This window comes from Carettochelys insculpta, chromosome 14 (assembly GCF_033958435.1).
Source record: "Carettochelys insculpta isolate YL-2023 chromosome 14, ASM3395843v1, whole genome shotgun sequence".
In the NCBI taxonomy this organism is placed as follows: Eukaryota; Metazoa; Chordata; order Testudines; family Carettochelyidae; genus Carettochelys; species Carettochelys insculpta.
The window spans coordinates 24378737-24404167 of record NC_134150.1 but is presented as its reverse complement, the minus strand read 5'-3'; the positions used below and the strand labels follow the sequence as shown (position 1 = coordinate 24404167).

General features: G+C 42.7%; 1 protein-coding gene across 1 annotated transcript in view; it reads left to right on the top strand.

Annotated features, from left to right (window-relative positions):
* Nucleotides 1–25431, top strand: part of SLC7A10 (solute carrier family 7 member 10) — a 93314-nt gene that overhangs the window by 57761 nt on the left and 10122 nt on the right. The window contains exons 2-8 of the mRNA XM_075008932.1: nt 1195–1399; nt 13347–13498; nt 14928–15053; nt 16880–17033; nt 19293–19416; nt 19512–19615; nt 21465–21561. Coding sequence (XP_074865033.1) covers nt 1195–1399; nt 13347–13498; nt 14928–15053; nt 16880–17033; nt 19293–19416; nt 19512–19615; nt 21465–21561 — 962 coding nt within the window. The remainder of the gene's footprint in view (nt 1–1194; nt 1400–13346; nt 13499–14927; nt 15054–16879; nt 17034–19292; nt 19417–19511; nt 19616–21464; nt 21562–25431) is intronic.

Genomic DNA, 25431 nt, shown 5'->3' with positions numbered 1-25431 from the left:
ACAATTGTGTCTCAAGGTTATGCAACTTTATGCACATATGCAAGCACAGAGACGTCTTCTTGTAGGTTATTACTAGAGGATTTTGCCTATTCTCTTCATAGAAATTTTGAGATTGGAAAAAAAAATGTGTACTTAATCTGGCCAGGAGATGGATATTGAAAATCGCAAGTCTAACAGGGATGTCTTTCCCGTTAGGGTTGGTCTTTGATCTATGGCCTTGCTCCTGCAGCCAGAGAAGACAATGGCAGAATTTCCATTGAGTTCAGTGAAAGTATATACAGGCTCCATGTGACAGAAAAATTCTGCTACAATCCAGTTTTCTCTTTGTAATTCTAGTGTTACTTCAAAAACAACAAGAAGTCCTGCGGCACCTTATAGACTAACAGATTTTTTTAGAGCATAAGCTTTCGTGGACAAAGACCCTCCACATCAGATGCATCTGCCAAAGTGAGTCTTTGCCCATGAAAACATATGGTCCAAAAAAATCTGTTAGCCTATAAGGTGCCACAGGACTTCTTGTTCTTTTGAAGATACAGACTAACTCAGCTACCCTTCTGATATGTGTTACTTTAGTTCATTCATCAATCACAAGTACTACAAAGTTTACATTGCCCTACATATTGTACATGCATCCCTTTATCCCTTAACACTCCACGGACACTGAGCATGTATGAGAAGTATCAGGACTTTAATGGACTTCAAGAACTTCAGTCTTTTTAGAGATTTTTTTCAAGTGCAAACTCTAATGTGGATTTGTTCCTTTTTCCAGAGCCCCTGGTAATAGCTTCCAATTGATCATCCACATTGTAGACACATCATGTGTTATTTAGACTCTGCGTCATCTTGTAGATGGACCATATATTAGACTCCTCTTAGGAAGTGATGAAATATCATTTTTGTCAATAAATTCCTGAACCCTGGGGACAGTGCAAGTGACAGCTCCAGTTTTACCAATTGTTAAAATGTGTATAACTGCGGTGTTGTGGTACAAAGAGATATTCACCAGCTTCCCACAATTGCTTCAGCCTTCAGCAGACCTAAAATGCTCTTCATTTTGCTTGATTTTTACTAAATTGCAACATTTTCCTTACAATTTGATGAAACATAAATGCAATCAAATCTTAGAAAAGCAATGAAACAATTTGCGTCTCTCTCCTTCCTCTAACATCCCACCAATTTTTTTGTTTATTCCAGGTAACATTATTGGTTCTGGAATCTTTATTTCACCAAAAGGAGTTCTGGAACACTCTGGGTCCGTGGGCCTAGCTCTCATTGTTTGGGTGCTTGGAGGAGGGATTGCTGTCCTTGGATCTTTATGTTATGCCGAGCTAGGAGTTGCTATCCCAAAATCAGGAGGGGATTATTCCTATGTCAATGAGATTTTTGGTGGGCTAGCTGGGTAAGTATTACATCCATTTAACTGTTATATGTTCTATGATGTTTATTAGGTGCTTTGAAAATATTTTTATATTGCATTTTTAGTGGGAAAAGTCAATATTCTCTTGTGCTGAAGTTGCAATTGAAGTGTCTATTTGTCTATATGAAACTTTCACAAAGTGATTTTAAACATTTTCAGAGAATACTGTCCTTTTCATACATGTACTTTCTGGTTGTTTTAGTGAGCGCAGTGAAAGAAAAAAAACACACACACACCTCTCTGGCTAACCTCTACTAACTGAATAAAAATGATGATGTGAAAGTACAGTGTTGCAAACTACACCATCTGGGTATTTAACCACACACACTCACACTCTCATAGGTATAGCTGTAACCACTGAAGATAAGTCTCAGTGAATACCCTAAGTCTGAGCAGACTCAGATGCAGGGAAATTTGAAGTGGAGCTAGACTTCATATTCCTCTTTTGGCACACTTCCACCAATTGTTTTGTGTACCGACCACACTGGAAATATAAAAAATTATAAGGTACCACAGGATTCAAACCACTCAACAAACTTGTGTGAGAAGCTAGATTCCTGAGATGAACCATCACTTTATTAAAATTCTGCAATACTTATTAGCCATTTATGTGACACACTTTGCCCATAGAAACAAAAATTCAGGACAAAAGGGGTTAAACAACCAAGCTACCTTCTCTCCTGAGAACGAGGTGGCCCATTATGCCCTCATGGGAATAATTGAAAATAAGGAATGGAGAACATAAATTTTAACCAGCAAGGTTTAGTTTGAATTCTTCCATTCAAGAGTTGAAACCAAGTTAGCTCCTCATATACACTATTATTTTCAGGGTAGGGTATATTCTTCACTCAAGTTAGCTAACACATGGCAAAATCCGTGGTGAAGACAAAGCAGTTTGTAGTTTTCACATGAGATAGGAGGTCAAGCAAGTTAAAGACTTTCAAGGTATCCTAGGGTTTACCTTAAAGAAAACTACAAATTTTTAACAGTATTGATAATCTTTTTTTAGCTGTAGGCAATCTTTAGAATGATAAAAACCATGACTGATGGTCTCTCAGATGGTGTTAAAGATGGTAATAATGACCTTGGGGATGGAGGGGAGATAAAAGGTTAGGTGAGATGGGTTAGAGCTGTTACTGTCACTGTTGGTAGAATCTCATCCTGTTTCCTGAAAACCAAACAAGACAAATATACACAGATGGCTAGAAAAAAGATGAGCAAAGATGGCAAACAGAGGTTCTATCCATTCCTACTGCTAGAAGAACACAAGTGTGGCATATGGCCTTATAAGCTACTTGATAAAACCTGGCAACTAATACTCACATCAGCCTATTTTAGGACATGGCTTTTAGCTGTTCCTCTTCTCAAAGGTTTACAGCCATCTGGCAAAATATAGAGTCTTGACCAACTAATGAAACTCTTATTAAATGGAAAGCAACTAAGAGAGGCAAGAGAAAAAAAATACATGGAGAAGGAAAAGAACACACAAAGGGTAACTAAAGCTCACACTCAAGATAGTGTTTGGGATTTAGCTGAAGCCAGTGCAAGGGATGATCTCATCTAGGGCCTTTACTTTGACCCAGTCTGGTTAGGACATCTCTCAGGATCAAGCCTAGGAGTGTCACTGTGGATCTCAGGAGATGTCAGGTGGCAGCCATCACAGTGAAGCCCCTCTTCTTCCTGGTCTCCCAACTTTCAGTCAGCCAGCATGGCAGTTGCTTATGTTCCTCAGAAGTCTCTTTTTTGAGAATCCCAGAGGGGAGCATTGCATGGAATAGTCCATCCTCTGGTTATCTGGTCCACCAATTAAAGCCTGCTTTTCAGCACACCACTTTCAGTCCATTGATTGCTAGTCCCTCTGCTTTCTTTTACTAGCTATGACTAACATCCACTGACTTATATCACTAGGCCTTTTTGTTTAGATTGATTTGGTCTTTGTCTCCCTTTTACACCTTTGCCATTAACATTCATGATGATAAGTCATTTAATACTTTATAAACTGGTGTCCACTTTCCCACAGTTAGGCTCGCTAGGCCGAGCATCTGCATGAGATAAGCAGCTGCAGGAAAGAGTGTAGACAAAAAGATGGAAGCAGCCTCCTAGTGTGCTACTCTTTATGGTAGGGATGATGTGCCTACATGTCCCAGGAGTGCGGTAGAAAGATGCAACAGGAGAGCAGGACAACATGCCCATGGTGTAATTATTCGCTACAGCAAATTATCAAGGACAACATAACCAAACTGGTAATTTCTAAGCACTTCGGGGGAAATTTACAAATATGTTTGTGGGAATTGTGTCCTAACAGAGGGGAAATTTTCCATTGATTTTAATGAGAACTTGGCTTCCAAATCCTTTAGACATGTTTACAAATCTTGCCTGTAGCTCTGTCCCCTTTTTCCTTATTAATCACACCAAACCAACCGTGTAGCAATCTTCCTTTTCATGTACAGTTTGGACCAGATTTTCCTTTTGTTTTATTTTTGCATGACTCTAAGAAGTGTGTTACACTCTCTCTCTCTCTCTCTCTCTAAGGTAAAGAATGGGTTGGATGATATAGCAATAGCTTGGTTCTTACGGCAAAAAGTTGAATTTTTCCTTTTTTCCCTTTTATTTTTATAATCTTATTATTTTTAAATAAAATTTGAATATGATCACACTAACCGTAGCATTCTTGTCACGTCCTGAATTGCCAAAGCTGTACAAATGAATGCCCTGTATTTGCATACATATTGATTTTCATGCGTATACAGCTCATAAATACACCAAATAGTAAATAATACACTTCATGTGTATGCCTGTGGCACTGAACCAACAAGATCAGTTTCATGAAGCTTACTACAGCATTTCTGAGAAATATAAACTTTCTTCTCTATGCTCACTAAGAACAATGTAACTAAAGGTCAGCTTTTTATCAGATCACGAATGACCATATGAAGCAATTAATATAAATCAGTAAATTAGTACTGTTTAATCACAGTTAACTCATGCAATTAACTGGAAAAATTAATTGCAGTTAATCATGGTTTTAAATCACACAGCTAAACACTAGAAAGCCCACTGAAATGTCTTAAATATTTTGGATTTTTGTCTACATTTTCAGTTACAATGTAGAATACAAAGTTACCAGTGCTCGCTTTATATTACTCTTATTACAAATATTTGAACTGGAAAAACAATAAAAGAATTAGCATTTTTCAATTTACTTCATACAAATACTGCCATGCAATCTCTATCATGAAAGTTCAACTTTACAAATATAGATTGTTACATAAATGCACTCAAAACCATACAACATAAATCTTTAGAACATACAAATCCACTCTGTTCTACTTGTTCCTCTAAGAGAAACAAATTTATCTGTATTTATAGGAAATAATGCTACCAGCTCCTTATTTACATTGTCACCTGAAAATGAGAATAAGCATTCCAATGACACTTTTGTAACTGACATTGCAAGATATTTATACACCAAATATGCTAAACAGTCATACATCCTTTGTTCTTCTGCCACCATTGCTGAGGATATGTTTGGAGCATCGTGCTAGTGATGCTCATTAAAAATTAATGCATTAATTAAATTTGTGCCTGAACTCCTTAGGGAAGATTTGTACCTCTCCTGCTCTGTGTTTTACACATATTCTGCCATATATTTCATGTTATAGCAGCCTTGGACACAAGATCATCCCTAGGGGGGCACAGGGCCTGGGGAAACCCCACCCCTCATCACAGGCTGTATGACTAAGGTTGCCAGATTTTTGGGGAAGGTTTGTGGGACAGGCAGCCACAGCCACAATATCTCCAGCTGGGGACGGACTGAGGGACCCCAGCAGTCCCACAGCTGGGAGGCTACCACCTGGCTGGGCAACCCCATGCCCCAGCTGGCTCCAAGCCACAAGGCTGCCAGGGTCCCCCAACCCAGGATTCCCATGGCTGGGAGCTGGCTGGGGAGCAGAGCCCCACTAGTAGACTCAGCCATGAGAACCCTGGCCAGGGCCAAGGAATTTTCATGACAAGTCCTGCATCCTGCATTTACTCAGAGATGTCCCCACAGAAATTTGGATGTCTAGCAACCCTAGCCCCACCCCTCCCCCAAGCCCTAACCCTTTTCTGTCCCTGCCCCACCCCCAGGAACATGAGCCACAAGATTACAGGGAACTCACCATGGCGGCAGGCTCCAGAGAAGCCCGCAGCCTGCTGCACTCTATCCTTCGCACTCTCCCAGTCTGCTGCACTCTGTGGCAGTGGGAAACAGAGCTCCCTGGGGCTGGGGCACTCTACTTGCTACAGTCGCAGAGACGTGCAGCGCGGCTGGCTGGGACAAGGCAGCGGGGTGGGGCAGAGCAGATCAGGCGTCTCCAGATCTGCTGCCACAGTGAGTATGTGGGGAGGGCAAACCCTGCTGCCACTCTGTGCCAGGTAATCCACTGGCTGCCCTGGGGCCCAGCCATAAGACAGTTGAGGCAGCCACCACAGGGCCTCCCAAAGCGCAGGCCCAGGAGTGACCACACCAAACCATTCTATGGACGTAACGGTTCAGCTTGGATGATGAGCCAGCGCATTTTTTGTTTGTTTGTTTGTTTTAAGAACACTTTTACTGTAGATTTACCAAAACACAAAGAAAGTAACAATGTGAGATTTCTAAAGGTAGCTACAGCACTTGACTCAAGGCATAAAATCTGAAGTGCCTTCCAAAATCTGAAAGAGACAGGAGATAGCAACATTCTAATGCAGAAACTACAGAGCCAGGGCCCCTCCAAAAGAAAATCAGTGTTCTGCTGGTGGCATCTGACTTAGACGATGAAAATGAATGTGCATTTGTCTTCACTGCTTTGGATCATTACTGAGGAGAACCTATTAGCAGCATAGATACATGTCCTCTGTAATGGTGATTGGAGCGGGAAGGAACATACGAATCTTTAGTGCATCTCATGCATAAATATTTTGCAAGGCCGACTACAACAATGTCATATGACTTACCTGTTCTCGCTTTCAGGTGATGTTGTAAACTGCAACTGTAAACAACTTTGTTTATCTCAGTGGACAAGAAGTAGATCTGAGTGGACATGTAGGCTCTAAAGTTCTACATTGTTTTATTCTTGGATGCAGTTGGTTTTTTTTGGCACATAATTCTACATGGATAAGCAACTTTCATGCTAAAGAGATTTCGGTGCAGTACTTGTAATGGGGGAATTGAAAAATATTATTTCTTTTCTTTTAGACAGTGCAACTATTTGTAATCAAAACACAAAGTGCGCACTCTGCATTTTGTATTCAGTGTTATAATTGAAAACAGAAATATTTGAAGAGCTAGAATATCTACAACATATTTAAATAAATCACACTTAATTATTGTTTAATAGCACAATTAATCACACAGTCAATTGTAATTTAATTTTTAATCACAATTAATTTGAATCACTTGATAGCCCAAAAATAAGTATTACAACTAGCGTAGGGATCTAAACCGATGCTGTAGTAAATGCAACCTAAAATAAAACATGTGTTAAATGAATTTATAAGTAGTTAAATGCTTTCATTTATTAACAATGCTCAAGATTGTGAAGGCAAAAATTCCACCTACATTTCAGACAGTGCTAGTAAAATAATTAGAAGGGGTTGATAGTTTGTAGGGATTTTTTGACCTTATGGGACAATCACTGTTATAGGTTCCAGAGTGAGATGTTTTAAGAGAGAGATTCACTGCTAGTTTCATAGGCTTCAAATCTTAAAAAGAAACATATTTTGATTCCATCATTCTATCTATAGCTAATGCATATTTTTAAATTCAGTAGGTAAAATAGTTCTAATGTAAAGATATTTGTACAGATCATTTTCATTTATATGATTTGACCCGTTATTTCAGCATTGGGATGCATTTTTGGCCAGGTGTACCTCTATACAGTCAATAATTGCATTTTTAATCTGGTAGGCTCTCATTACCCAAATGCAAAGAGAGAGAATGTTTGATCTCCCCACATTTTAATTTGTTTCCAAAAGTTAGATGAGGAGAAACAGAGATGTTTGCATAACACTCAGGGTTGGCCTAGAACAAACAATAGTTTTACTGAGGTTGCAAATCTATCAAAACATAATAAATCAGTAAAAGCCCCAGGAGATTTATATTTATACCAAAGTGCCTCTCAAACAGGAAAGGGCCTGATCCAAAGCCCATTAAAATCAATTGGAACCTTACCACCAACTCCAGCGGGCTTTGTAGATAAGGGTTCTATCCCAAAGAAAGTGGCCCTGACTTTTTGGCCTGTGTAAAGCCCTCCAAGGCTAAAAAGAGCTGCTTATTAAGATCATAACAAAAAAGCAGTCATATAGCATTTTAAAGACTAACAGAATAGTTTATTAGGTGATGAACTTTTGTGGGACAGACCCACTTCTTCAGATCTGCATGACTGCTTTTTGGTTTTTGATAGAATACAGACTAACACGGCTATCGCTCTGTCACTGTTAAGATCATGTTTTTGTGGAAGCCCCAAAACAGCCTTCAGGGTCATATCAGCAAACTGCAAAATTGCTCAGGATGTGCATAGACCATGCTAATGAACTTCATGACTCCAGCACTGCTGTTACTGAGTCCCTCCCCATTCCTGACCTTCATGGTTCAGACAGTGGCCTCTAACTGGATTGTAGGACCCTGTGTCCTTGAAGCACTGGAAACAATCTTGAGCAGAACCAAGTCTCTTTAAGCCCCACTGATTGCCACACCATTTGAGAGTTCACAGCCCTTCAAGGAGATACTTAGCACTTTGCGGGGCTAGGCCCTTGCTAAGGTGTAACAAAAAAAAAGAAAAAGAAAACCATCAGTACATGCAGTACATGTGAACCTGCCTCCCAGCCCACTGGATCAAGTCCCAGCTTGACAAGCTTGGCTGAGATGACTTAATAGGGGCTGATCCTGCTTGAAGCAGGGGGCTGGACTGGATGACCTCCTGAGGTCCCTTCCAGCCCTATGATTCTATGAAAAAAGCAACAGAAGGGTGGGAGGGCAGGCAGAGCCAGGACAAGAAGAGGTGGAGTGAGGGCAAGGACTTAGTGGAAGGGGTGATTTTGGGACAGAGCCCTGGGGTGGATCCTGGCTGAGCACCCACTGGGAAAACCAGAAGTCAGCACCTCTGGGGTCCAGTTCTTATTTCAAAATGTCTAAACCTCTTTTTTTCCTAAAAGGTCTGACTCCTTCTTAGCTTTGGTTAGGCAAGACTGTTTGTAACATCTCAGGTTCCATCAGAGTTGTGAATTACTGAGCAGTCTCAAAAGTGTCTCAGCAAAGACTCCAGCTTTTGCTTTCCTGTCATTTTCAGACACACACATGACATCTTGGGAGAAAGCCGTTCCATTCAAACAGCTGAGAGACACCACCTGAGTACATGGCATAACTTCCCTCTCTTACTTCAAAACTGAACTTTCTGTATTATTGACTTTGCTTAAAATCTACTAGTAAGATATCTTCAGGACTGGAACTGTTCATAAGATAAAACACTGCAGCTTTATCCTTTTGCCTTGCTGTTCAGTTAGGCAGGTTATGTACATGCACAAAATGGACATTTAAACACAGTTTGTCAAAAAAAAGTCCCCCCTCACTTCAACCTAAGTTCTTCTAAGGTCACATCCACACTTTGTTTGCTGCCGGGGCACAGCTACAATACTGCAGCTATGCCATTGTGGTGTGACAGTGTAGATGTGACTGAAGGAATTTTCTCATTACTGTAGGTGATCGACCTCCCCAAGCAGTAGTAGCTAAGTCCACAGGCTTTTTTCCATCAACCAAGCCACGTCTGTAGTAGTGATTAGATAGGCTTAATGAAGACATTCAGCAGGATGTATATTTCATGCCCCTGAACATGGTAGCTCTACAGACCTGTCTTTTCAGCATAGGGTAGGCCTTAGTTTACTCTTAATGGTTCTCTTTCTGTTCTATAAATCATATCCTCTCACCCAACACCTTTTAACAAATACAGTGCAGGGTTACTGTATTTGACCTTTCAAACAAGAGGATACCCCTGAGAGGGAGTGTCTCTCTATCAGTATCTACCAACTCCGTTGTATTAGTGTACTATATATACACACCGTAACACATTAATACAATGCAAGCTGGTAGGTTCTGGTACAGATACATTCCCTCTTAGGGGTGTCTTCTTTTTTTATATGGTAACCCTACTCTCACTCACAAGCAGATTTATTTAAAACACCTGACAATAATAGCAACATTAAGCTTAAAATATGCCTCAGTATAATTGTGTTGTCCTTTCATCCTCATTTGAGCTCTGTGTTGAACTCCCTGTTAATAGTTTGGCTTCATAATCCTCTGGCAACAATCTGCATTGAACTTCATTGATTTTATCAAACCTGCATGTGTTTCATTCCCTATGAAACAAATTGACTATTAGATACCTCTGCTGAATTATTCACATTCCCAGTAAACTTCCTAATAGTCAATACTAATTTTAAAGTGCTTAATACTGCAATGTGACTGCTGATATTGACTGAAATTAATTTCTTATGTTCAATGGGCATAAGCAATTCAACCTGCACACTTCTTTATGTGTACTTTGCTGCATTTGATGATAGAACATTCATGTGAAAAACTCATCAGTTCTACCCACAAACATTTGCATCCTGGCACACACAGGTATCAGAATTACAGTACACTCACACCCAGCCACACTCATCAACATTGCTTACACACAGGCAGAGGCTGGGCTTAAGGGGAAAGCAGTTTGACCAGAAAAGCAGTCAGGTGAGTCAGCATTGTCAGAGATGAGCATCGTCAACAACTGATTATTATTACTGATTGCAATCTTTTAAGTCTCATTAATGTTTTATTGCTTTACTCTCAGACTCCAACATAGGAATCCAAATAAATTTCTTTTGAGAGAATCCAAAAAAAAAACCAAGTAAATTAAAAACAAAGCAAAAATCACATGTGAAAGATAACTACCATGACACAGATAAATCCCCACTGTTGTATTTTTCACACAGCCACATGACAGCAATTATATAGTAAAAGTCTGTGTCCTGGTCCATGAGTGGCACTCCTAAGCACAAGTGTAATACAAATAATAATAACCAGTGTGAAAGAGCTTGGCTGATCTAGCCCCTTTGAAGTGATGAAAATTGTAGGAAATGGAAGGAAAGAGCCACTCAAAGGATGTAAAGACAGAGAACTGCTGTGGCACTTGTAAAGTGAATTTTATCAGCTAGGAATGTAACCAGTTCTTTTCACATGCCCCCTGAGTTGCAAAGTTAATGATACAATGGTTCAGAAGGAAAAAAAAATTGTGTGAGAATGTGCCATGTTCCTCTGCAATAAAAAGGGGAAAATTAACTTACTAGGAATGAAAAACACTTACCAGCTAAAAGCAAGAAAGGTGCACCAAGAGTAATGAGTTGTAAAATGACTCCTTTAGGCCTGGAGGTGCTTTGCTCTGTCAAATTTAAAGGGCCAGCTACAGAAAGGCATGCTGGGACAGCAGAACCTATAAGAGAGCTGCCCTAACTAGGCAGCCTTAGCCTGAACTAGAAAAGAAAAGGTATCTAGGAAACAATTGCTTCTGTGTTGTGTATTTCACTAATCTATATAGAACCATCCTGTCCATAGATGAAGTGGGACAGCATTCCAGGCTCCATGTTTTTGATGCTTGGCAAAAGGGGTTGCTGCCTCCTCCCCACTCACCATGTGGGCAGCAGGAGCTCTGCAGTCTGTTCTGCTCCATCATGCCACCCTTCCAGATCACAGTGGGCCGGAGCAGTGCTCGGGCTTGTGCTACCTGTATACTGAATGGAGGGGGGCAGTGACCTTCTGTTGCAGCATCAGGCCCTGTAATCCCCTGAGTAGCATTTCTCAGGGAGGGGCGGGGGGGCCTGAGGGAGCAGAGTTTCCTGAGACCCCACACCTGACGTACTGGTGGGGTTGTTCCAGGCCCTGCTCCCCCACTCAGGATGACCCTGACTGTATACCCAGGTAGCAGGGGAGTTAAGAGCCTCTGTGCTACGTGTGCAGGGGGGGAGTAGGCTGGCTCTGCCCACCCAGAATGGGTGGGAGCTTAGGCATAAGGGGTGGGTCCCTCAGCACCACCTGGTCTGTGGCATGCCTCCCCCTCCAACCCTCACTATGTGGTACCCAGAGGCACTGAGACCTTATCTGGGGTGAGTGAAGTCTCTGCTCTACAGCCTCAGCTGAGAGCCAGCTGGCCTTTAGCTGATGTGGTACAGTGCAGGGCTTTAGACCCCATGCTTATAGGTTCTATCCCTAGTGCTAGCAACCCCAGGTCTGTTGGTGTTACAAGTGCCACTGGAGTGTGCCACATAGGGCACCAGTGGTGATTTAAAGGGGCTTGGACTCTGGCCCCTGCTGCTGCAACAGCCCTTCTGAATCATCAGGCCCCAAAGCAACTTCTCATTTCCCTGGCCTCCTGTTGGCAGGCATGGTAGATAAATACAGATATAAGAATCAATGGTCTCTTATCTTCTTGCATTGTTTACATCTTACCACATCGTTTCCAGCCAATGGATAAGAAAAACCATCGTGTGTTCAGGTAAGTTACTTTCTCAAGGTAAAACCCACTGAACATGTGGAAGGTCCTGGCAGCCCCATCTGTGTGGTTCAATCTGACCAAAGGAGTTGCCTCTCAAGAGTTCAGAAGTAAGGCCTAAAGTTTCTGTTCCTGCAAGAAGGAAGCTCAGTGGGCATCACAGTATCTTAGCAAACTATAAGTAATACATTTTCCTTATAGACCCTTTTCATCCTGGCTACATCTACACTTGGGCAAAACTTCGAAATGGCCATGCTAATGGCCAAATTGGAGAATACTAATGAGGTGCTGGAATGAATATTCAGTGCCTCATTAGCATGCTGCCAGCCATGGCTCTTCAAATGTGGCGCATTTCGCTCATGCGCAGCTCATCTACACAGGGGTCATTTTCAAAAGGACCCTGCAAACATCAAAATCCCCTTAGTCCTATCATGGCTTTCGATGTTTGCAGGGTCCTTTCAAAAAGAACCTCTGTGTAGATGAGCCCCGTGCGAGTAAAACGCAGCACTTTTGAAGTGCCGCGGCTGACAGCATGCTAATGAGGTGCTGAATATTCATTTCAGCACCTCATCGGTATTCTCTGATTTGGCCATTAGCATGGCCATTTTGAAGGTTTGCCCAAGTGTATACACTTCCCCTGTGATCTCAAACCTGCACCCATGTGAGGCAGGTATTATTATCCCCTTCCTAAGAGTAAGCAAGAGAGAAATATAGAGACCTCCTTTTCCAAACGTACTCCCTAATTTTGGGCAACCTGTTTCAGCGACTCTTGGTGTGACAAGGAATTGTTGGTGCTCAGTTACTCTTATTCAGGTCCCATATCTCAGATTTGGCTACCAAAAAAACAAAACAAAACAAAAAAAACCCCAGAAACACCTGTAAGTAATGGCCAGGCAGAAACTTGCCACAAGGTATAGCATCAGTGGTACAGCCATGAATATAGCTCAGCACTTCTACTGTAGCTTTTAGTCCATGCTCAGGAGGACAATTTTAAAATTAAAAAACAAGAGTGTACTGTGGTAACATATAGTGCTAGAACACATCTTTTTCTATTCCGGGGCACCATTTATCCATTGGTGCTACGCTTAATGTCACAGTCAAAGCTACCTCAATATGTTGAGCATATGTCTCTACTCCATGTTGTGTGCATGTTTAAACTGTGTGCTACAACACATCAGATATAAATTGGGGGGTGGGGACAGCCTGAGCTAGGTAAATAAGAGAAAAGAAAGGCTGTGGAGGGGCCTGGCTAAGCAATTGATTTAGCATAGCTATCTAATCCTGAAGCCTCTGTAAGGCTAGTCATCTGACTATGAAACAGTTTTGCAGTCACATTATTCCTACTGGCACAACAACAGCACCAATTGTTTTTTTTCTTGTGACTACAGTTTTTTGCTGCTATGGAGTGCAGTGCTTATCATGTACCCTACCAGCCTGGCTGTTATCTCACTGACATTTTCAAACTATGTTCTACAACCAGTGTTCCCTAATTGTATCCCACCTTATAATGCCTCCAGGGTCCTCTCCATGGTGTGTTTATGTGAGTATTTCCTAATATTCTTTATTCTCATATGATGTTTAGGTCATGTTTACATCAGAAGGTTAATAGTCTCTTAGGGCCAAAGCCATCCTCCCCACCCTCACGGTCACTGAACCCCTCTTTGCAGCAAGACCAAGACTGTTCCACTATGGTGGATGGAGGCTGGAGGTAGGGTGGGGAAGCACTACATATCATGCAAAGGTTTTTTTTCATAGCAGCTCACAGGGGACAGGCCATAGATAAAGACAGAGGAACCTTAGCTCTTCTGATGCAGCTTTCCTGATCCTTCCATACATCTGTCCAATGCCTGGACCAGACATGAGGCTCACCTGAGTCTTATTTTCAGTTTCACTGTGTCCTATAGGGTAATATATTTCCAGGGTTGCCAATTTTAGATGAAAATATTCTTGTAGGTTTCATCATGTGAGAATCTTAAATTCAAGTTTAAACTTTAATTCCTGTAGACTCCAGGATAATCCTGGAAGATTGGCAACCTTATATGTTCCACAAAGGAATAGTCAAATGTGTACCTCTAAAGGTTCATCTTGAAAGATAAATAAGGGGTGGGATTCAATGAGTAGTTAAGACCCCTTTACTCTATTTAAGCCATTGTTGCTAACTCAACAAATGAGTTAGCAATTCATGCATCCATTGTATGTGTGTGTGTGTGTGTGCACGCGCGTGTGTGTGGGTGGGTGAGGGTATGCAAGGGTGGGTGAAAATATGTAATGCCACCAGTTCTTCATTAACTACTAAGGGCCAAGAGGGGAGCAAAACAGAGTGAAAAGGGAGAAGACTCATCACTTCCCCCCACTCCTGGTCTACGCTACTGAGTTAGGTCAGTAGCTTCCTTGCACTTATCCAAGTGTCTACACTAAAATTTTGTTCCTGCTGTCATAAATCACCCACTATACTGACGTAAGTCCCCCACCACAAAAAGCATAGACAATGTCAATGCATTCTAGTTAACGCAAGCTAACTACCATCGGCTGGTGCTGGCTTTCAAAAGTTGTACCATGTGTCCTACACTGATAGTTCAGTGCTCCTGGTAAGGATGCAGACCACTGACCGGAGGAGAAAGGTGTAGACATGCACAAGCAATGAAGTTATTGTGGCAGCTATATACTGGTATAAGCGAGGCTGACAATTTTGTAGTGTAGACATGCCTTCAGTTCACAGAAGTCCCTTCACAATTAGGGCTGGCAAAAAATTGATTGGGCATCAAGGACAGAGCTGTGGCAAACTTCTTTCTGAAACAGGTAGTTTTCTATCTTGGGCTTGATCCTGCTTATCAGACTCATCTAAACCCAAGCTAGCTTTCCATCTGCTGTGCTGCCAGGAAACTAGCAGTCTGTTTCTCAGTATTTGCGAATGAATGTTCTGAAATATAGAAAATTTTGTTCCACTGAATTCAGTTTTCTGCTCCTAGTACTCCTGACTTGGGTGAACAGCTCCAGCGTTCGATGGGCTACCCGCATCCAGGATATATTTACAGCAGGAAAACTGTTAGCCCTGGCCCTTATCATTACTATGGGCTTCATACAGATCTTTAAAGGTACTCACTGAAACAGCCTAAACATCAGTATTCTACTATTGGTGAAATTAAGTTCTCTTTGGAAACCCTATTGCATCCCTTCCCATTGTTTTCTAGTTCACAGCAGACAGAGGAAGAATTCTGAGGGATTGTTTTATTTCCATTGGCAACAAAGTTCTCTGCTACAATTAGCAACCAGCTGGATTTGAAAAAAATTGATCAAGGATGTAGCTAGTGAAGTTACTTGGTCTGTGGGAGGGCAAGTTTCAAGAAGGGCCTAACAAAAACACCGCTGGGTAAGAAGGACATAAACTGAAAATAATTTAATGTTAATTGCAGTTAATTGAAAGTACAGGATTCCCTCCAAGTCTGGGAACAATCACAAGGGAAATATTCTTCATAACATAGTGTGATAAGTAATTATCAAACACGCAACATGATACAGAAATAAGATGTATCATCCTTATGTTTCTCTCTCTCTCAAAAAAAATGTTCTCAATACAGTGCTGAACTCAAACATGGAGAAATATCTCACAGGATAGATTGATAGTGTAATTTTATCAGGAACATGTTCTTCAGATTTTAAATTGCTTTTGATAAACTGTGTATGCAGTAATCCAAAGAAATATAGGCCCCAAATCAACAAGCAGCATAAGCAGTTGTCTAACTTCATGAGTTGTTCCAATTTCCCTGTAAGCAATGGACCTACTTATGCACTAAAAGCTAGGGGGTGCTCATGTATCTTCTTGATTCATCCCCATAATGAAAAAGGATGATGTTTGCAGCATGTCTGAAACGGACCATGTAGAGAGGACAGAAATACAGTAGTAATAATTAACCAGGAAGAGAAGTTAAAACATTAGCTACATCTACACTGAAGAGTTTTGTCAACAAAATCCTGTTCTTGTCATCAAAATTTGCAGAGCATCCACACTACAAATGCATTCTGTCCACCGTAATTCGACAGAACGCATCACTTTTGTTGACAGACTTCTGTGTCTCCCCCCCCGCCAACCCCGAGGCAGAAAGCCTTTCTTTACAGAATTTGTCGACAAAAAAGCCATGTGGACACCCCAGGGGAGCCCTCTGTTGACAGACAGGGCTTCTGGGTCACCAGGTAGCCCTGTCTGCTGTGCTTCTGGTTGGCCATTCTGTTGAGAGAGCAGCCAGACTGCTGCTGCAATCTGTTTTCATGTGTGGCCACAATCTATCAACAGAAGTTTTGTCGGAAGGTATCTTCCAACAGTAACGTCTGTTGACAGACTGCTCTAGTGTAGACATAGCTATTGTGTATAGATGAATGAAGGCTCCACTTTCCAGATTTTAAAATTAAAGCCCCACAGCCTGAAAAATTCCACTTGCCCTGCAGGTTTTCTTCTTAGTAAATTGAAAGTTGTTGAAGAACCTTGAGTGCCTGTAGAGGAAACACTCAGTCCATTCAATGGAGGTGAGAGTTTATGGCATCAGATATAAGTAATGAGCTGGTATTAATTATCATAGTTCCATTGAAGTCAGTGGAGACCACATAGGTTTTGTGGTGACTATTTCATTTCAGCTATGACCATTTACACCACAAAGGCTGTGTCCCAGAGCTATTTTACGTGAGAGTCTAAAAGATGCATTAGCGGTTTGAAACTTCCCAACTTTATGGTGCAAACCAGGGAAGTGCAGTCTAAGATTACTAAATATAATATAAAATTGAATGGACACAGTTCTAGGAAGTTTACAATTCTCTATAAATCATCCTTCCTTTATGTCCTGATTCCATATATAGGTGGCACTTCCACCAATCAGTATCAAAATATTTACACTTGTGACTTAACTTCTTGCTTTTGTTCTGTCTATAGGAAACTATGAAGAACTGATTCCCAGCAATGCATTCAGTTTTTGGAGGTCTCCCTCTGTGGGACATTTAGCATTAGCTTTTCTTCAGGGGTCATTTGCATTCAGTGGGTGGAATTTCTTGAATTACGTAACAGAAGAATTAGTTGATCCCCGCAGGCAAGTATTTACTTCTATATGTCCCAGATACTTTTGAGGTAAAGACAATATGATGGCTCTGTTGGTATCCTGCAGAGTGTATTTTCCAGTGGGACTGACATCATGAAGTGTCTATACATATTGGAAGCAAACGTAATCAAGGTTATTACCTGCTTTTTTAAATCCCATAAGGAGCAACTTAAAAAAAATGAAGGTGCTGAAATTCAGAATGTATTTTGCCCAGCAAGTTGTACAACTGAACACTGAACAAAGATATCCTATTGGTGCAACACTGACATAATGGCACTTTAGAACTGTCTGGTGCTTACATATTAATTTATATTAATGGGATTAAACGTAAACCTTATTGCCTATTACTTATATGTTAATGGCACCAAACATAACTTCCTATTGTTTATATATTAATCTGTACTACTGATGGGATGCCTCACTAAATCATCTTGTTTGGTATGTGCCTATATATTTTATACCTATCTATATAATACCAGATATTTTGTCTGTGGTATTGGTTCTTCAAACAAAATTTTCCCCAATGAAAACACATGAAGAGATTGAAATGTCTTTTTACAAGAGAGGCAGACTTCTTTTTAACACTTCTTAACCTGTCTTCTTCTGTGGTATGTGCAGTGTGGATACTGGCTGCTGGCTATAGGAAGAAAGTTCTCTAAGGCCGTGTCTACACGTGCCCCAAACTTCGAAATGGCCATGCATTTCAAAGTTTACTAATGAAGCGCTGAAATGCATATTCAGCGCTTCATTAGTAAACTTCAAAATGGCCATTTGCATGGCCATTTCGAAGTTTGGGGCACGTGTAGCCGTAGCCTAAGGGTGATTGGCATCATGTTTGGTGCTGCTAGGACAGGCTTCGAAATGAGTTATCTCCAAACTGTTTGAAAATCCAGCAAGAGAGGGATTTTTGACTCCAATGTTTCAGAATTTCTGAGCTGTCAAAAGAGAATGATGAATTCACATGGCAGGTCTGAGTCTTCCATTGGTTCTGGATGTTCAGCACACATACCACACCCCCTGCAATTAAGCAAGGTATAATTTGAGGCATTATACATTCTCGATGAGAACAAATGACAGCCTCAATCCTACAGAAACTTCCATGCATCTTTGTGTAATTAGTGAGATGTTCATATACATAAAATTATGCATGTTTATAAATCTTTGAAGGATTTAAGAGGGGAAAAAGGAAGTGGGTATGGTAAGCAACCATAAACATTTTCACAAGCATGCCCACAATTTCCTAGCTGAAGGATTACAAGTTTTGCCCTCAGTAAAACTAGTGTGGTTTCATCTGAGTAAAAAAGAACCATGGGAAAAAGAGTTAATGCAGTGTTTCCAGTAGGCCGTGGACGTTGCTGTCAAATGCCCAAGTTTAAGAAGAGAAATAATTTGGCGTGTGTTTTGTAGCATCTGTATGTACACAAAAGTCATTTAGCACATAGTTTAACCTGATGAGTTGTCAACAGTATATCAGAGATGCCAATTCAGGTCTCTGAAAGCTTTGCAACAGAATTCTAAATTTTTGAATTTTGAAGGAAAAATACAAAATAAATGATTTTCATTAGGGAAAAGAAGTAAATCCAACTTCATGTCTATGGCAAAACCTTGCAAAAGTACAATGGTCACAACTGTTTATTAAGCTTTTTGCCCATTGGACAAAGCCAAAAATCAGAGCTATCGCGAACACGCTCATCTGACTGGAGCCTGCACCGTAGGCAGTTCTCTGAGTCTATAGAATGCTTCTGCCACTTGGTTGTATTTGTCAATGAATAACTCAGGCTGAGAAAGAAAAAAACAAACAGAGCCTCGCATAAACACATTAAACTTACAGGAACATTATTTGTCTTGTTAGTTACCACAGTACTAACTTACAAAATACAGGAAATGTGTAAGGATTTTTTAGGCAGAAGCAGCTTTCTAGTATCTCTGTTGTAGCCATATTGTAAATTCTAATTGGTCTTCAGCTCTGTGGTGATATCTGTGTTACATTACCTGGGTTTATAATTACATGTACATGAAGCCCTGCTCAGAACTGCAATATATCAAGTTACGGAGAGAAGTACAGATATGGGGTGGGAAAGGAAGAGGGAAAGTTTCCTGTGTTTTGTTCTACATAGCTTTAGGGCAGTAAATCAAAGAACTGGATGTAAACTTTCCCAAAGTTGCCATGAGGGAGAGAGACAAGCAGTAGAGGATGGTATGGTCCAGTTATATGTGAATTCTTATCAAGCCTCCTAATTCTTCTATTAGGAACCTACCTCGTGCCATATTCATATCCATCCCATTGGTGACATTTGTGTACGCATTCACCAACGTCGCATATTTCACTGCCATGTCACCCCAAGAGCTCTTGTCCTCCAATGCTGTGGCCGTAGTAAGTAAATCATTCCATGGATGTCTAAAACACACTTTAATTTCAGTTCTGTGCTGTGCAGTATGTTTCAGTTTTTTTGCCTTTTGTTACTTTAGACATTTGGTGAAAAGTTACTGGGCTATTTTTCCTGGGTTATGCCAGTCTCAGTGGCCTTATCTACATTTGGAGGAATAAATGGATACCTTTTTACCTCATCAAGGTTAGCTGGAGTGCAATTTTATGAACATTATCTAATTTGGGGAAGGGATGTTTTAATTAATCTGCTACAGCAATGCTAGAGAAACATTTTGTGTATTACAGAACTTGAGCTCAGCGTCGGATACATTAGATGCATTTAAATTATGAATTGGTCTGCCTCAGTCAGCTGTAATGCTGCCTAGCAGGGTCTGGTGCAAAAGAGCTCTGAAGATCTACTGGAAATGATGGAATGATTTGTATTAAAACTAGAATATCGTCTAAATGTGTAACCAATATAATTTTACAACGATAAAGTTTTAGCAGATAGATACAAGCTAACCTATGCTTAGCTCAAAATAGATGGAAGAAATCAGGATTCTAGGTTCAAATTCCATTCTCAATGACGTGGACGTAGAGCCAGAGTAAAGCCATTCATTTGAAGGGAAGTTTGAACTGGTGGAAGTGGAGCAAGATTCTGGCACTTAGTCCATTTAAATGTGTAATTTAACAAATACATGAGCTCTGTAAATAAAAAAATTGAATACCAACATCCATCAGGAAAGAGTTGACAATTCAGCACTTTAGGCCTTTAGCCAAGTCACATAACTTTGTGCTCTCAAAATGTCATGAGACCTGACAAACTCGAGAACATTTACAGACATGTAACAATTCATAACAATGTATGAACTTAAAAAATAAAATCTTGATAAGTACTAGGCCTGATCCAAAGCCCGCGAGTCCCTGAAACGACTGTTGATTTGAGCCCTGTCTGAAACCATCACCATAGTATCTGAAAGTGTTTATCCTCAAAACATCGCTGTGAGGTAGGGCAATTCTCTTAGTTCTGTATTTATGGAAGGGTACTGAGCCAGACTGAGATTAAGGCCCAGACCATCCTCAAAGGACTGTGGTCATTTCCAAATACCTTTGAAGATCTGAGCCTCAGGCTATGTCTACACTACCACAGAAGATCGACCCCCTCAGAGTCGATCTTCCAAGGTTCAATTTCTAGTAGGGACACATGAAATCAAACTATCAGGGGTTGGCATCAAACCCCTTACTCCTTGCGAGGTGAGATGAATCCCCCAATCGACCTTCTTCAGTGAGGATGGCCAGGTAAGTCAATTGCAGATACCCAATTCTAGCTACAGCAATTGCATAGCTGGCATCGATGTATCTGCAATTGACTTTCTTTCCCTAATGCAGACAGAGCCTAAGTGACTCACCCATGGCACATGAGAAGTCTGTGATAGAACAGGAATTGAACCCCCATCTCCCAAGTATCAGGGTGGCACCCTAACCACGAGAATGGGGTGGGCAACCTACAGTCCAAGGGCTACATCCAGCCCATTGGACCTTTTGATCAGCACTCAAGTTCCCACCAGGAAGTGTGGTCAGGGGTATGCCCTGTTCCACCCACCACTGCATCTGGGGAGTGCAATCTGACGCTTGTCCTACACCGTCCACTGCTCTGGACAAGAAGCATGGTTGGGGACTTGCCCTATGCCTCCAGCTGCAGCAGCTGGGGAGCATCGTTGAGGGCTTGTCTCTCTCTGACCCCACTTTCCAGTAGAACACAGGGCAGCAGGCTACAGCTACTGGTGGCACAGGGGATGCCCATTTTTCTGGGGCCTCTGGGCATGCCCCCGTGGCTAACCCACTGTTGGGAGGAGGTCAAGCCAAGGAGCATTTGTGGTTCACCACACAATTACCTACTCAGATGTGCACTTCTGGTGAAAAAGTTTACCCATCCCTACACTGGAACATCATTCCACTCCAAGACTCCCATGGGCTTTGGATCAGGCCAGTTAAGGCATGTGAAACAATGTTGGACTAAGTCATATATTGCATATTCCTATTCTGTTTCCCAGGTTATGTTTTTCTGGAGCCCGAGAAGGTCACTTACCAAGCTTGCTTGCTATGATTCACGTAAAACATTGCACCCCCATCCCTGCCCTCCTAGTGTGTGTAAGTTTTACTTTTTCACAATGCCCCTCTCGTGAAACAGGAGTGCCGTTTAGCTAATGGTAATTCCACTCCCCAGGGCTTGTTTAGAGCTTGCTGGCAAACGTATAACCATATTGCCCAGCACAACCTCATCCCCAGTACAAAAATAAATGATACTCATTGCTTAGTAAATCTAGAAGGTTTGTGCAGAGATACACTGGTCATCTTGCCATGATAACGTGAGATTTTTGGAGAATCAGGATGTCTCTCCCCCCCCCACCCACACACACACACTTTTTTGGCCCTTTAAAGAAAGTGAGTTGAAAAGATCAATGCAGCAGATCCAAAAGAAGCAAAACCAGCAGAACACATGGGGTAAAGCCAGGGGAACAGCCAATTACATGAAAAGGCCACACATTTTATAATGTGGAAAGATTACGTGGCTACATTTCTTGGTTTGTTGTTTTACACAACGTACTTACCTTACAGCAGCGACTTCCATAATTGGTTACTCAGATTGAGTTGTTAGCAAGGCATGGGAATGGAGCCAACCATTGGTCTTAAAAATCTACATTGTTGTCTTGTAGGGAAAAAGGGGGGAATTATTACATACTTCCAACTCTCCGTACTCCTCTATGCAACATGTTTTTTGGGGAATTAAGATCACACTTGGGGTCCCTTCTAATTTTCTGGTTCCAGAGTTTAACAGGGTTTAAAAAGGCTGCAGGAAGACCATAATGTTCAGTCAATTTATTTTACATTTGCAATGCTTCACCCACAGGCACCCACAGCAGTCAGTGAGGGGCTTTGCCATTGCAGTGTAGTCAAACGACTACAGCACAGCCAGGCATTACACCCACAGGCTAGGTTGTTCTCCCAGCATGTGGCTAGCCATCACAGTAGGACTATCACAGCACGCCCTTCTATTTTTCTCAGTCACCCTTTTGTACAGTCTATATAAAATCATGATAGCAGCTTTCCAGCACAGGCGTTAGTGCCCTTACACACCCACATAATGCATCGTCTGGAAATCTTCTCTCTTTGCACTATGCTACACAACTTGTGTGGGCTATGAAAAAAAGCTCCAGTGCCAGTGTGGCCTCACGTGAGGCAGGTGAGCTCTGGGGATGCAGACGCTCTTTGGCCATAAAAATACCTCATCAACTCAAATGATGCATTGAGTGTCGGTGACTGTCACTCCGTGAACCAGCCAGTGCATGAGCAAGCGCTCTGTGCAGTGCAGAACTGGCAAATCGAACAAAGGCCAGCGACCCAGTTTGTAGAAAACATTCCCTTTAAATTAGAGTGCAAATTACAGAACCAGTGCTGCATGTTAATGAATCATTCAGAGACAGGGGGTTCATTTCACGCCGCACGATGTACCAAGCGTTGCTTTGCAATATTAATTTCTTAATGAATAATAATATAAACATAATGTACTTTAAGCAGTTGCAATAGCAAATTAGGTCAGGCTTTAGGCAACCCTCATTAATACATCAGGATTTTTAAATGAGTCACAGTCTGTGCATTAAGAGCTCAGAAGGTTACTGTGTTTTTGCTGTTTCTTTCCAAAACTGAGCTTTTAAACAAGGCAGCCATAAGCACAGTGTGAATGGGAGCCAAGCCAGTTATAAGTCTAGTTCAGTGGAGTACAGGACATGGTAAGTTAACCAGGCTCTTGTGCAGGGCTGGATAGATTCAAATTATGGACTTTCCTTCATGTGAGGTGTTTCAAAAGGTGGCTGGATGCCATTTGTCTTGGCTGGTTTAGACACAACATATCCTGCACCTTGGCAGGGGGGTTAGTCTAGATCACCCTTGTGGTCCCTTCTAATTCTCTGGGTCTATGACTCTAGATGCTACCACCAGAGCCATCCCATCTATAGCATGAGGTGGGGTGGCCACCCCAGGCCCTATAGATGGGGAAGAATTACCTGAGGTCAAGGCTGGGCTGGGGCATTACCTGGGACTGGGATGGGTATGCTGGGAGCAGAAGCAGCAGCAGGTCACACCCCCCACCCCCCGCCACATCTGCACTCACCCTGCAGTTGGCCGGCATGGCAGCCTGCTCCATTCTGCTGGGCCACCCTTCCAGACCACTGCGTCTAGCTTCTCAGCAGCAGCGGAAACCTCGGCACAGCAGAGCAGAGCTGCTGCTCCTGTCACCCATGCGCTAAGGGGTGGCAGAGAGAAGGTGTTGCTGCTGCTGCCAGGCACAACCTCCAGCCCCAGGTAATCCTGTGGGCCCCATTGCTGGGTGAGGAAATAAGGGGCAGAAGAGGCGGAGAAGGGAGGGGTGGGGCTTAGAACACTGGTGGGGGGTTGCCCCAGTCCGCCCCCCAACCCCTTGGGACAGCACTGGCTATCATTGGCGTGCCCATATTTCCCAAAGACTATGGCTGGCTTTGCTGGTTGCCTGTATCCTGCCCGCCCCGGCTAGAGCCTCCCTCCCTCGCTGTGTGGGGCTGGTGCTGCCACTCGTTCCCGTCTCTTGCACCCTGCTTTGAGAAAAGGGGATTCGTCCCATTTGTTCTCACCAGCTGATCACGCTGGCACGAGCAAATGGGACAACTGCCCACTTTTGCCAAAAAAGATGGGATGGCCCAGACAGGGCTTAAGAAAGGGTCTGGCCCAGCCTGAACAGGACGGCTGGTCATAGGCAGCGTTCCCTGCATGCTGGGCACTTGGGCAGCCACCCCAGAGCGATTTGAATGCTGCCCAGCTGATTGGCCGAGTACCCGCAGCCAGCAGCACGTCTCTCTCTCTCTTTACTGGTGGTGCACATCCACACAGGCCTTAGTGCACATAACATTTATTCTGCACGTGAATGGAAAAAAACAGAGGGAATATTGGTTATAGATACTGAGTTTGTAACATGCCAAGGGGGTGGGGTCTCCCCACCCCACCCCACCCGGCTCCACACCAGCTCCAGCCCCTCTACAGCCTTTCTGCAAGGCCCAATGCCCACCCTGCCTTTTTTGGCCCAAACCTACCACTGCCCACCTCTTCTCCATCTCTTTCTGCCTCCCTTCCAGCCCCTTCCCCGAGGGTCTGCCCTTGCTCCTCTCAGCCCACCTACAACACCTCCTGAGGCTGTGAAACATCAAATTCACTGTGAGGGGCAGTGATTGGCAGGAGGCACTGGGGGACGGCTCTGGCAGAGGGGCCACCAGGGGATGCTCAGCACCCAGAATTGTTCCTGTAGGTGCTCCGGCACCTATGTGTATGGTCCCCGTCTTGCAATGTTCCCAAGCAATATGCATGGCACTGTCCCCCACCCTGAGAGTCATCAGAGGAAAAGTGTGGCACACAAGCAACAGTCCCCACGCTAACATCTCACAACAGTATTTTGAAGGGCAAATAGGGGCCAACGCAGATGGCTACAGGGTCATTTGCTCAGGACTATGTTGGCTGTATATCCCCTACAAAGAGAACAAAGATCTCATCACCTTGGTGTCACCTACACCTCAGATCCCATCAGCCTAAGGGGCTTTGCCACTAAACCAGCCAATCATGGCAGAGAGAGCACCTAGCCAAACCAGACGGTGGCATTACATGACGTTTATACAATAGATGCTGTTCTCCTAGTGTTAACCATTTCAAATGATGAGAGGCCCCAGGCTCTCACGACCCCTTAGGGAAGTGGTTCTCGACCCAGAGCCCAGCGTGGTGTCAGGCCCCTTGCTCAGCAAGCTCTGGGGTTGGGACTACTCCCCAGCCCCACAGGCCAGCACAGCAGGGTCCTGGCTCTAGGGCTGCCACCTGCTCTGGGGTTGAGGCTGTTGCCCAGCCCTGCATAGTGGGGATCTGAATCAATGTTGGCAGCAGGGTTAGGTTCAGGGCTGCTGCCTGGCCCACCACAACCGAGTCTGGGCTCCAGCTGCCACGTGA